Below are 13,176 nucleotides of genomic sequence, written 5' to 3' on the forward strand. Positions count from 1 at the left end.
CAAACTATCCTATTTAGACTTCTACTTTATTCCTTAAGTTCTGGCAAATCTGAAAACAGTCTCTAAAATACATAATTAAAAGCCTAATGCACTAATAAAACACGTACGGTAATTTTTTTAAATTAGTTCATGAAATATTCTTTCACTTTTAAGTTGACTGATGTTAAGTTGACCACACAGCAAAATCAGGCTATCATTTGAGGATGAAATAATTTACATTAAAAGTTTCGGCCTGCAGTGAAAAATGACTCTGAATCATAATCATTTTTATTTTGTAGAACGTATCCTGTCCTTTGGTAATTAACAGACTTATTACGCAGTAAGTTCCCATTAAAACTCACTGAAGTACAGACACACTCTGGTCATCGATATTTAAAGGCGAGTTTCGCAGCATGACGCCGTCCTCGACTTCCCGTCCGCTTGGTGGAGGGGCTGGGGGCACGAGGGACGGTGTAGAGCCTGCGCTCTCCTCTCCACACGGGGCTCCACACGGGGCCGGCCCCGCGCCGCCACTCCTTCTGCCGCACCTGCGCCCCGGTGCGCACGCTTCCTGGCTCTCCCCTCCCTCCAGCGCTTCCCGCACGGCTGCTCAGCACAGGTCCACGCCCCTTAGAGGGCCATGTGGGGCTCCTTACGCTTCTACCTGGACGTCCCCCCTTCCAGACTCACTCCCTGGCTCTGCCCCCTACCCCACACACACTGCGCTGCAGCCACAGGTTGAATTACTGGCTTCTCATCACTTAGAGGAAATATTACAAAGTGTCTCCTGTATCTGTGTCTGTGCTGTTCCTTTGACTGAAAGGCCCCTCCCTCTCTTCTTGATAAATGCCTAGCATCACTTGGAGACACAGTTCAAATATGAGCTACACAACGAAATCTTACCCAACTCCTTAATAGGACCTCATTCTTTCTACTTGCATAATACACAAAAAAGTGTAAACTTATCTATGTAATGGACAATGTTTAATTTCTCTCTTACACTCAACACAACCTAGGACTGTCTAAAATATGGCTTTCAAATAACTAAATAATGTGGATCACGTGGTTTAATCATCTCATCAAACTCACAGTAAGCATCCTTTAAGAAGAAAAAAAGACCAGTATTTTCAATCTAAAAATACTCATTCTTATAAAAATTCATTTTAAATAACTCAATTTTATAATAATTTAAGCCAGTCTTAAAATTTTCAGGATGAACGTGAGCAGGGAATTTAAATTTAAAAATCTGAATTATTAAACCTCTTTTACCGTTAAGTCTGTTAAATCAACTTAAAAATATGCTTATAGTTTAAAAGTTTCCTACTAGTTAAAAACACATGATCGCTCACAGAACTATTATCTAGGAAAACACCATTACAAGTAAACAACCTACAATGAAAACCACTTCTCACATTCGTGACATTTTTCTATACTCTCATCCCAGCAAAATGAATTAGAAAGAATTTAGTGTCTGATTCTAAAATCAAATGTGTGACTCTGGCCAAGTGGCCTGACAGTAGTGATTAGGACAATTCATTCCAAATACTGTTTGTGGAGCACCAGTTGTGTGTCAAGACTGGAAATACAATGGGAAACACTCATGCCTACATCTAGTGGAAGAGACAACAATCTCAGTAATTAAAGATTAATTTACAAGTGTGATAAATGCTCTAAAGGTATACGACTCCACAAATAAGACTGAGGATGCAAGGAAACGGACAGCCCTGGGGAGTGAGAGAAAGGCTCCCTGAGAAATGGTTAAGCCGTGATCTGAAAAGTGAGACAGGACAATCAAACCACACTATCCGAGAAGGTAGCCACTAGCCACGTGTGGATAAGAGCCCCTAAAATGTGGCTCATCCACACTGAGATGTGCTGAAAGGACAAAAATCACACAAGATCTCAAATATTCAGTATGAAAATGTAAAATATCTCAGTATTTCTTTTACATGCGTGTGTGTGTATATGTGTGTGTATATATGTGTCTACATGTGTATGTGTGTATGTGTGTGTGTATACTTCAACAGCCGCATAAACTGAAAACACTGAACTACCCTTCTAACTTCATCACCTGTAAACAGGAGCTTCAAATATTTTCCTTAACACAAACTTCCCTTTGGAATATTCTCCTGGTTTTCCTGATATCTCTTTGAACACTTCCTCTGAATTTTAATTGTATCTCCATCACCTATTACAGGCCTCAAAAAACATTTACTAAGTAGGTGAAAAACATAAGAAACATAATTGTTTTGTCAGCTGTTCCACCTACCAACTTTGCATATGAACCCAAACTTGACAAATTAAATATGTTAATCACAAGAACCCCAGGACTAGAAGGGAAACCTGCACAGAAAGAGTTACAGAAAAAATATGTGCCCACGGCACCTTCTATATCACTATGATGGTTCTTGTTTTACTAAACTGGATAACTATAAGTAACTGTAGCTTCATGTTACAAAATACAGGATTTTTTCCCCAAGTGCCAAAAAAAAAGCAAAACTCAAACAGTAAAAAAAACAAAACAAACCGTTTTGCCTTTAATGAATAAACCAAACCAACTGTCCTCTAACTGAAAGGTACTTTTTAGGGGCCTTTCTGAAGATCTTAAATAAGCCACCTTATTCTAGGAAAGAAAGTCTTTTCCCTTGTAATGCAGATCTGAACAAGTATATCTGCTTCCACTTAGGGAATATTACAAAGAATCATTATAGAGAAAAATTAGACCTCTAAATTTATAAATAATTTCTACTAATGCAAATGGACCATATACCTCTAACAACTGCATACGGGGTCTTTACACTTTCCTTTAACATACCAAATTAATTTCCTTTACCAGCATACTCAAATTTTAAAGTTTAACTGAACTTGAGACAACATTCCAAAAGAGTAGAAGGATGGGACTATTTCTAGGCACAAAATAGTAAAGCTTCAAGGACATATCAGGTAGAAAGGTGAATATTTTTAAATATAGGCACGAAAACACCTAGAACATAGTAATTTACTAGTTATAAGAAACATGTCTAGCAGAGACAGTGTTCCTTCTGGGTACTGTTTATTACACTTACAGCTATGGCTTCACCTTCTCCACCAATAATTCACGAATCCTTCACGTTAGCAAAGAAAAGAAAACAACTCTCAAACTGCCTGTACTTATAACATTTTTTTAAATACACAAATGGGTTATAGATTATCTTTCCTAATAAAGGATTTAGAGATGAGCTTTAGTATTTCTGACTAGGTAGAGGTGAGGATCTTACTTAGACATTTTGTATTCTGATACTGAAATTATGGCTCATTTTTAAAATAGCATTTCATGTAAATAAATTCATACAAACCCTACTGCTAATAACATTTTTTCAGAAGTCTATGATGAAAAATTTTCAGGCAAATGTTTACGGATGTGCTCATATACGTATGAAGAACAAATGACTGATGTGAGGCATGGGTGACAGCTACCGTGTGGCTAGAGTCAATTACAACTGCTATTAATTCTTCCAGTGTAAAGAAGACAATAAAGAGAACATTTCCTCCTTCAGCTTTAACTAGATTCTGAGAGCTGCATCTTCCCTAAGTTCCCACAAACCTCTATAGGCAAAGGACATATTTTATAACAAAAATACCATTCTGTATAATCTGGAAGACTGTAGTAATAAACTAACCAGAAGTTTTCACTTTATTATAAAATAGTGCTACATTATTTATAGATTTATACATAAAATCTAGGTTTAAAAATAGTGAAAGAGAAAATCCAAATTCCACCTTTTCACATCAACCACACACAAATGGAACCTGAGAAGGGAAAAAAAAAAAAACCCCAGCAAAACAAAAATAGACAAACAAAAAAAAGAAAGACAAGAGACCTACCAAAAGGAGACTTCCTATGTGGTTATCATTTTAATCCTAAAAGTATGGTTCTTGTGTTCTCTTCCAGTTTTCATACTTGATTTAGGGGATCTCATTAAAATTTTATGTCTGTTAGTAACATGAAAAGGAGCAATCATTTTTATCCTTTGAAGAAAATTTCCAAAACAAAATTTCCCAGATACAGATACCTTATACTCCTATATTACACCAAATTATACTTCCTAACAATGTAAGTTACCTGTATACAAAAAAAAAAGTTAAACAGTTCTAAAATGTAATAACTACAAATTCATCCACTTTAGACTTATAATTATTTATTGATTTAAACCTGAAAATCTAATGGCTTTTTAGACTCTTACGTCAAGAGAGAAAATTATTTGACATGCCCTTACTAAAATAAAACGTGCAAGGAAAATCATTTGTGGGAAAAGAGAGAGCACAGATAGCTTGGTTTACGACATGAGCGCGTGGCCAAACTAGCACTCGGATTCCAATCGCTTACCTCAGCAGTGCTTTTCTTTACAGGTGCATGGTGGATTATCTTCATCTCAAGACGGACAGACGATTCCATTCACAGCAGGGCCCTTGCCAACTTGCCCATATAATTCTTTTGATAAGCTGCTAGGAGACCAGGGTGACCTAGCCTTGCCCTGCAGCTTCCCTCTTAGACGGATAGTCTAGGTCTAGGAGCTGACTGAGAGTAGAAAAAACAACATTCCCCTTCAATACACCGTTGGAGTGGGAGCTGACAGTTTGCACACCGAGTTTTATCATGTGCCATAGGATGCTGTCATTGAAATTTCAGACTATTATTCCCGTGGAATAAAGGACTTCAAGGACAAAGGAAAGAATCCTATCTTGTTCTCATACCTCGTCCAAAACAACCTGCCAAATGAATCACAGACACTTCTTTTTCTTAAAACACTTTGTCATAATATACATTTTGAACTCTAACAGCTAGGACTACTTCATTAAAACAAAACTTCACAACCTTCCATTGGGAAGAAAACCCAAGGAAACGTTAATCTCTTGATCTCCAAGTACAGTTATACCATTCAAAAACTCGTACAACCAAGGATTAAGCTACTGAATTTCAAAAAATTTAAAAAAACAAAGACTTTTACCTTTTCAAGTGGTTTCCCTTCCAACTGTATCAAACTCATTTCAGAATAATTCAAGCATTATTTAAAGCACAGTGTTAAGAGTAAATACACAGATTTCTCATTGAATAGAGCTTTAGGAGACTCCACAGGACCAAAAACAATCTCTAAACATTTTATAGGGAATGTGACAGGTACGTCGTATAAAAGTGAGCCTTCATGTATTTCAACAATAATTTCTTATAAAGTAACTTGGGATAAAAACTATTTTATTTCTGTCAAACAGTATGTTATTCCCAGAATAATTTCTTCTCCTAAAATGTGTTAGAAGCCATCAAACTTTCCCCCATGCCATTTCTAACCGATGTTAAAATACATAACTGGTAGCCCTGATGACTATTTTTAAGCATTTTTCTGTCCCACCATTTGAATGTTTGTCATGATTAAAGACTGTGTTTACAACCTATAATATCTCTCATAAAACTACCATCTGAACATTATGAATATACCAAAGTGTTCAAGTATCCGAGAAGTAGTTTGAAATAATGTTGACTATATATCTATAGATAGCAAAACTACTTCAAGTATGCCATAATTCTCTTAAAGATGAAGCAGGACTGCTCTAGTGATAAACTGATAGAATATAGTATCATTTAATTTTTTCCAATGCAAACTGAATTATGTGGAAAAGGAGCCTATAATTAAAAATAAAATTAGGACACTAGACATTGCCACAAATCAATCAAATCTTCTAAAATGCAGACAGCTACACTAGCTCTGAAGGTAATTTAAAGTGTGTACCTTGACTGACCCTGAGGGACACACTTCCTCTCCTGCCCATCTCCATCACCCATACCACAGGTAAGTCTCATTAATGAACAGGTAGGTGTGCTTTCTGATAAAAATGCTATAGTGTACGTAACCATGCTAACAGCACTCCCTAAATTCTAATCTGGAAAAAATAAATAAATGATGGAAATAAAAGTGCTGCTTCAACTTTTGTATCTGGGGCCAAGCTGCTAGGCTGTAATTCATTGGCACAGCTTACCCCTGGGAAGAAACACTAGAATAAATCAGTTTTTACATCAACATAGCTAAATCAGAACTAAACAAAAAGACTGGCCTAGCTGAAGTTATGGACTGTCTAACCCTGTTTTCCCATCTGGGAAATGTGGACATCAATATTGCCTCTAGGACTGTGGGTACAGCACTTAGAATGGTACTTTGTGCTTAAGGAACAGATAATACACATTACCTGCTGTTATTTTTATCATCTCATTACTGTCTTCAGGACTCACATCATGGCTCATTTCTACAACAAACTATGTAGAAACAACAGTCCTCCATTCAAAGAGAATGAAAATCTTCAATTAGTCAGGCTACGCTGCACTCATGTGGCTACTGACAGTAGAGTATTTCCAAAATCAGGTACAGCATCCTTGGAGGGGAGAGGAGACAGGACCTACTGTCTCACAGGGAATGGCACACCCCAAAGCATGGCCTCTAGGGAGCCAAGTCAGCTCCGTGTATACATCGGATACAAACACATAAATGAAGCCGTAAATAAATGCTATACCAATTACCAACTTACTTGCAAAGCACTTACAGGGTAAAGGTTTATAATTCACGTCCCTTTCACTGACTTACTCTTCCAGGTAAACACAGCTGGAGAGATTATTTTGCTTACTCTACGTGCACAAACACTGATTCAGATAATCTGACCTTCCCCAAACTTCTCCTTCTCTCATGAAAGCCAGACACCTAAGGGCCTTTAGAACTTAGGCCCAAAGACTCGTTTATATCAGAGTGGGCTAAAATTAAAACGCCGTGGAGAGTCTGTGTGAAGAGCAGAACAGGAGTCGGCAAACCTCGGACAAGAGGGCAAATGCAGCCTGCACTTGTTTTTGTCCGTGAAGTGGTACTAGAACCCCTCGCCCACCCCTCCACAGGGTGTCCCAGGAGCCCTCTGCACTGCAGGGGCAGAGCTGAGCAGCTGCAAGAGAGACCACTTGGCCCAGGAAGCCAGATACATTTACTATCTGGTCCTTCATTTGAAAAAGCTTGCCAGTGTTTTAGAGAAACTTTGAAATCAAATGTCAGTTCATTAGGGAATTTCGGTGAATGTGGGGTATAGCACAGGCAGAGCAAAGGAATAAACCACACAAGAGAACTCCCCCTTCCCTCCTATCTCCAAGTACAGTAAATTCAGGGTAGCCTCTCCAAATTATTTCATTTGCTGATACAGAACCAAGACATAGAAAGTTTAACAGTATACACACTATACTAAGGATCTTTTTTCTGAAAGAAGAAATGGTACTTTCAAGACTCAGGAACCAAGCTTGCTTCATAAAGCACACACAGAAACATACATCTGTATATTTTTTTTAAAATATGTATCTTACATTATATATTCTAATGTTGAGTAGTTTATTGAATCTTTTCCCACCTACTATGGGAGTTCACTATGATCTCCAATAGATATACATAAGAAAACTTTAAAGATACAGTTTAAATCATAAGTGACATGACGATACTTTCGAAAAAGGAACTGATAAAAAAAGATCCAAACCAACAGGATAAATAAGATGGGAAAAGTATTAGGTTTTAGCTTTCTACTGTCTTCGTGTTACACACAATCAAGGATAGCCTGGTACTAAGGAACAATACTAAGTACTAAGGAATACATAAATAGCAATTTGTTTTCCTGAGTTACTTTATAGTTTATTAATTAAAACATGTATTTTGATGACCCGTATACAATTAAATATAATAAAATTGCTTAGGAACGGAACTTTAAACATCACTTTCCAAAGCAAGTTTTTCAAATTTAAAAATTGAAAATAACTAGGAATATTATCAACAAACGCCAAGAAAAATCAAAGAAATCATCAAAACACAAGTAAGATAGGAAGAAAACTACTACATCTTCATCATTTCTATCACCAAAACCAAATGACGTTAAAGGTGCCCATTAAATGACTCAACTTTGATTATTTAACTTCCGCCCAACTCACGACCTTGTGCAAAACGAAGCATTTCCCAGTACCTACTACCCCTTGTATGTGCAAGATACCTTTATAATCTAAAGTACGTAACCACTATTTCAGGAGCTACTTGAAAACCAGAATAGATAACATTTCCAGAACTGTCTTTTTTTTTTTCAGAATTGTTTATTAATATAAGAATCTGTTTTAAAAGTAAGTTGTAACACTTCAGAAACAACCATATTATAAAGTCTGATTACTTTAACTAAAGTAACAAGACCATTAAAAATTATAAAGAAACATTTAGATCAGTCACATCACCATACTTGATGATTCACCATTTTATGAATAACAAACCTGTATAACACAGTAACAACAACACTCAAAAAATACAAGCCAAGGACATTTGATCATCTTAACGATTACATGAAAACAATTTTAGAAAAATTTTTTAAAATTGAGACACTTAAATATATAAAACCTTCAAACTTATCTGTGTTATAGATGATTTAATATTTAAATTACATCAACACAGAAATACTTTAAAGAATGACATATTTTACTGTTTGCCAGGACCATGCCCACTTGTCAGCAAGAAACTTGACTCCACAGATATTGTAAAGAGGTACTTCGATGATTCAAAGTTCTTCCTTGAGTTTGTTCTGCCTGATTAATGACCCAAAAGTGAATTATCTGTGCCTTTATGTGTTAACACCTGAAATATATTATCTAATATATAGTAGTTCTTAAGACAGACCTTAAACATTTGCTTTTAGTAATATTACTTTCACATTTCCCAAGTTTACTTGTATTCAAAAGGTCTTATGTGTACGTTAAGTTTCAACATCAAAACAAATACTTAGAACAATAGAAATTCAATAAATTCAACAAAGTTCCATAGTTCTAATAACCAATATAAAAAATATCCATGCCCATATCTTAAGCACTTACCATACCACTAATTATAAGACAGATGAAAATGATGAAGACACAAAAGGATACTAACACTGAAACTCAATTTATCAAATAACTTAAACTCAAAACTATTTTATTTGTCAAACAGTATGTTATTCTTGGAAACGGAATATGAACCCACATGGTAAGCATTTGAAAAATGATTCAAAAACATGAATTAAATGTTTACTCTTCAGAAAGACAGAATAAATAAGATACAGAACTGTGTTCAGCGAACTGGTGCAGAAAATCCAAGTGACTTGCTCAGACCCACTGGCTGGACCACAGAACGAAGCCAAAGCCGAGCGAGCGCAGGCACGCTCGCAGCTCCCAGCCCCCAGCTCGCCGCCTGAGGTCGGTGACACCCAGTCACACTCCCTCCCTGGCCCCTCCCCCTGCACTGCGGACTCTGCGGCACCTCGGTGTTCTGCTCTTCAACCCACCAAGTGCCACTTGCCAGGGACACATACAAACTGGCCGTGGCAAAGGGGACTGAAAGAAAAGGGCCAGGGAAGGAAGGGGAGGCGGGGCAGGGAAGGGAGGAGAGAGGGGAAGACGCTCCAGGAGACCCTCAGAGGCCCTCCCGCTTCCTTCTTAGCGCTGACCCCCAGGCCTGAACCCTAGGAAACAGCCCTCAGCTCGGAACCCACCCCCAGCCCAGGTCCCCACTTCCAGGCCAGGCCAGCTCGGAACCCACCCCCAGCCCAGGTCCCCACTTCCAGGCTGAGTGAGGCCCACTCCCAACAAGCTGGGTTGGAAGCCTGGACCAAAACTGCTATACAGTGAAGGGCCTAGGTTCTAAGCTTGATTCCTAGCCGTTTTAGGCCTTTCTCTCTTTGAAAATATGACTAGTTGAGAGAGAGAAATGCCCTCCACATTTTCCAGTTTCACAAGAGGTCACGGACTTCAGCAGAAGCAGCCTTTGCTCCACAGTGCTACCACTGCTGAATTTTAGGGACATTACACAACAGACAGACTTCCTCGCCCGCGCAAGGACCAACGCCTGTGCAGTATTTCTTCTAAGGGAAAGTAAGAGTTCAAAACAATGGTTCTATAAGCAAATTTCTCAAACACAGCCCTCACAGGATACATCAATATATTTCGATGACAATTTCCTCTGGCTATATTACTAAGTAACTTCATGTTTTTAAGAAAGTCCTCCATATTCTAACAGGTATCACTCTTATGCTACAAATAAAGAGGGCAGACTATTAAATTACTATCCCAAAGGTGTAAACACAGTTCCCAAAAAGTATTCTAATGCCAAGCACATCTTTACATTCTATCTGCAGGAAAGGTACTTGTATGATGTTTAATGAATGGAACATTACCCTACTAATAAAGTGACAGTAGCATATAATTAAAACATGAAAGTTATTTGTTTGTAATTTACTATATACGTACACAGAATAAAAATTACAGCACAGTTTTCTCACTTAATTTTTTCTCTCATTTTATACCACACTGATTTTTGCTGCACTCAGTTGACAACTCAGGATCAATAAACTAACAGTAGTGAGGAACAGACATGTCACACGTGTCTACTTATCAAGTGCTTTCAAAGCAGAACTATAGATATGAATACTTACTTATCAAAGCTATCACTATTTTTGATGAAGCTCTCCAGTTTTTCCTTGGCATACTCCACCACATCTGAATGAAGCTCAATCCCATGATTTACTCCAAAAGGACCTGCAATTGTAGCAGCAGCATTTAAAAAAAATATTAAGAATGTCTTTATAGAGCTCTTTTAATTTCTGCTCATTTATCTATCACAGGAGCATTTAAAGAGGGCTTGAAATATGTATCTGCTAGCCACAGATTTAAAAAGCTATATGGAAATCTATTTACACTGCTTTAAAAAAAAAATAAGTCACAAAGAGTTCTCTCCAGGGTGTAGCTTATCTGTCAGGACAATACTGCCAAAGAAATAATCATATTTCTATATGAAGTTTAAGTTAATTACCATTATCTTCTCCTTTATCATTTGTTAAAAATTCGGTAATTCTCAAATGTCTGAATCCATGGGCTGACACAGGTATGACAGAAGCTTCGCACAGCACCCCACAACCCAGTGAATGCTACTTTCCTCCAGGGCTGAGACCACACCCTCTGCCTCTGGAGCTCCCACTGTCCAGGGGAGTGGGGCCACCGGGCGGAGCTGGTTCTACTCTCCTGTTCCCGCACACTTCACACCGCTTACTTGGTATTTCTCTTTGCACACAGCCAAGGATGAGTGACAGTCCCGGAACGAGGAACAGGGGAACGATCTAGGGACTGCTCCTTCCCCCACCCTGGTACTGGCAGAGAATGTGACCAACAGGATTCACGTTTCCTAAGGCTACTGTGCCTCGTGCCTGCCCCATGACCCCATGACAGTAACCCACTGTTCTGAGCTAGTCATCTCATTCCTCCCAAACTTCTGAGACAGGTTTTCCACTCTACATTTTTGTTATATTTCTGTCTTACTTTGAGATTGGTCTCTCAGGAAAAAGTGTGTGTGTGTGTTATTTTCTGTATCTGGTATGTATCTTAGGAACTACTTAACTGGATGTGCCCCCTACTGAATGCCATTAAAAATACAACATATACTGGAGTTCTACCGACCTCTAAGAACTTTAAAATAACAAAAAAATCACAGTCCTCAATTAACATTTTTAAATGTACAGGGGGCACATGAAAATACTGGTTTGTAATCTAGGAATTACCTAACTATAAAAATTAAACCAAAATGTTCAGATACTATCTTCAAGTCAAAAGCAGATAAACCTACTATATTTCTATTGCATTTGATCAATTTAAAAAAAAAAAAAACTGATTCTGGGGCTTCCCTGGTGGCGCAGTGGTTGAGAATCTGCCTGCCAATGCAGGGGACACGGGTTTGAGCCCTGGTCTGGGAAGATCCCACATGCCGCGGAGCGACTAGGCCCGTGAGCCACAATTGCTGAGCCTGCGCGTCTGGAGCCTGTGCTCCGCAACAAGAGAGGCCACGATAGTGAGAGGCCCACGCACCGTGATGAAGAGTGGCCCCCACTTGCCGCAACTAGAGAAAGCCCTCGCACAGAAACGAAGACCCAACACAGCCATAAATTTTAAAAATTTTTTAAAATTTAAAAAAATTTTAAAAAACTGATTCTACTTGGAAAATGTATTCAGATTAAAAAAAAGATTAAATAAAAAGGTACTTGATCCATCAGACCACAACAGTTATAGCATTAACTTCCTTTGAAATGTTTTATACTTCTTTAAATAAGTTATTCTGATCAATGAAATCTTAAATGTTTTGCTTCTCATTTTTTGTTTCCTTACTGTCAAACCGTCAGTCTTCATCTGCTAACTGGAACACCCATCCAATATCTTTCAAGATCTCTTGTAATTCCTTAATATTACAAAAGACAAATTGACAAAAACTAGAATTTCCTTTTTTCAAAAAATAAACGAAAATGGCAAAAAAAATTAAACTTAGAGAAGTACACGCAGTAAAGTCACTTTTTAATTTTGTATTGAATCTATTTTGAAAACTTGAATTTCCGTAAGGAAACAAAAAAGGCTAGGAAACACTGAATAAAGTTTTCCTCATTAAAAAAAACTCAAATTACACTACAGTTACTTAACATTATATACATAGTAAGGAAAATATTGCTCTAGGAAATGGATCTAATTTTCCTTCTACCCTTTTAAGGTAATCCACTGAATGTAAAACATGACGGAGACTTTTTTTATTTTCATTAAGAATCTAGTTATACTCATCAACCATCTGAAAACAAAAGGAGGGCTACATGGATGCGAGGTCAATAAAAAAAGGTCATTATCACTGGGGTGGAAGTTTCCAATAGGACTGAAGGGATAAGCACTATAATAAAGGTGGCAAGTAAAGAATGTAGAAGTCAAGGCTTCTGTTCAGTATTTCAAACTGCCTTACTAACAGAGGGAGTCTGAACTTGGGAGTTCTAAGTCAGAAGGGACTACGCAGGCTGTTTGTCACTTAAGACACCACTGGTCTCATTTTCCTTTTCTTGCTTTCTGCTTATATAATATCGAAAAGCAAAGTGGCACCTTTTGGAAATAAGGTTTAAAGTTTGTTAAGAAAATTTCTTAAGATTGTTTTTCACATCACCTTGACACAAAATAAAGACAATTTCATTAACATACAATGGATTTGTTTGATAGTATCATAAACACACATGTACGATATACTATCATTAATTTCTAGTACAAACACCATTCATGATTTTTTAATGGGTGGAATTGCTTAATTTTAAAATATCACGGAGATATATCTTTAATTATCACTA

The 13,176-nt window shown here is 37.5% G+C and overlaps 1 protein-coding gene across 6 annotated transcripts in view; it reads right to left on the minus strand.

Moving 5' to 3' along the window:
• PCMTD1 (protein-L-isoaspartate (D-aspartate) O-methyltransferase domain containing 1) overlaps positions 1–13,176 on the minus strand; it is a 62,917-nt gene that overhangs the window by 10,836 nt on the left and 38,905 nt on the right. For 3 of the 6 annotated variants that reach the window (XM_061171537.1, XM_061171534.1, XM_061171533.1), the window contains one exon: positions 10,471–10,573. The exons of 2 other annotated variants lie outside the window; for them this stretch is intronic. Coding sequence is in view for 2 of the 4 variants with exons in the window: in XM_061171534.1 (XP_061027517.1) it covers positions 10,471–10,573 (103 nt within the window). In the remaining 2 variants the exon portion in view is untranslated. Of the gene's footprint in view, positions 1–3,843; positions 3,860–10,470; positions 10,574–13,176 lie in introns of those variants that run through there. One more of the 6 variants, XM_061171535.1, reaches the window with a different exon arrangement.

This window comes from Eubalaena glacialis, chromosome 17 (genome assembly GCF_028564815.1).
Source record: "Eubalaena glacialis isolate mEubGla1 chromosome 17, mEubGla1.1.hap2.+ XY, whole genome shotgun sequence".
Classification (NCBI taxonomy): domain Eukaryota; kingdom Metazoa; phylum Chordata; class Mammalia; order Artiodactyla; family Balaenidae; genus Eubalaena; species Eubalaena glacialis.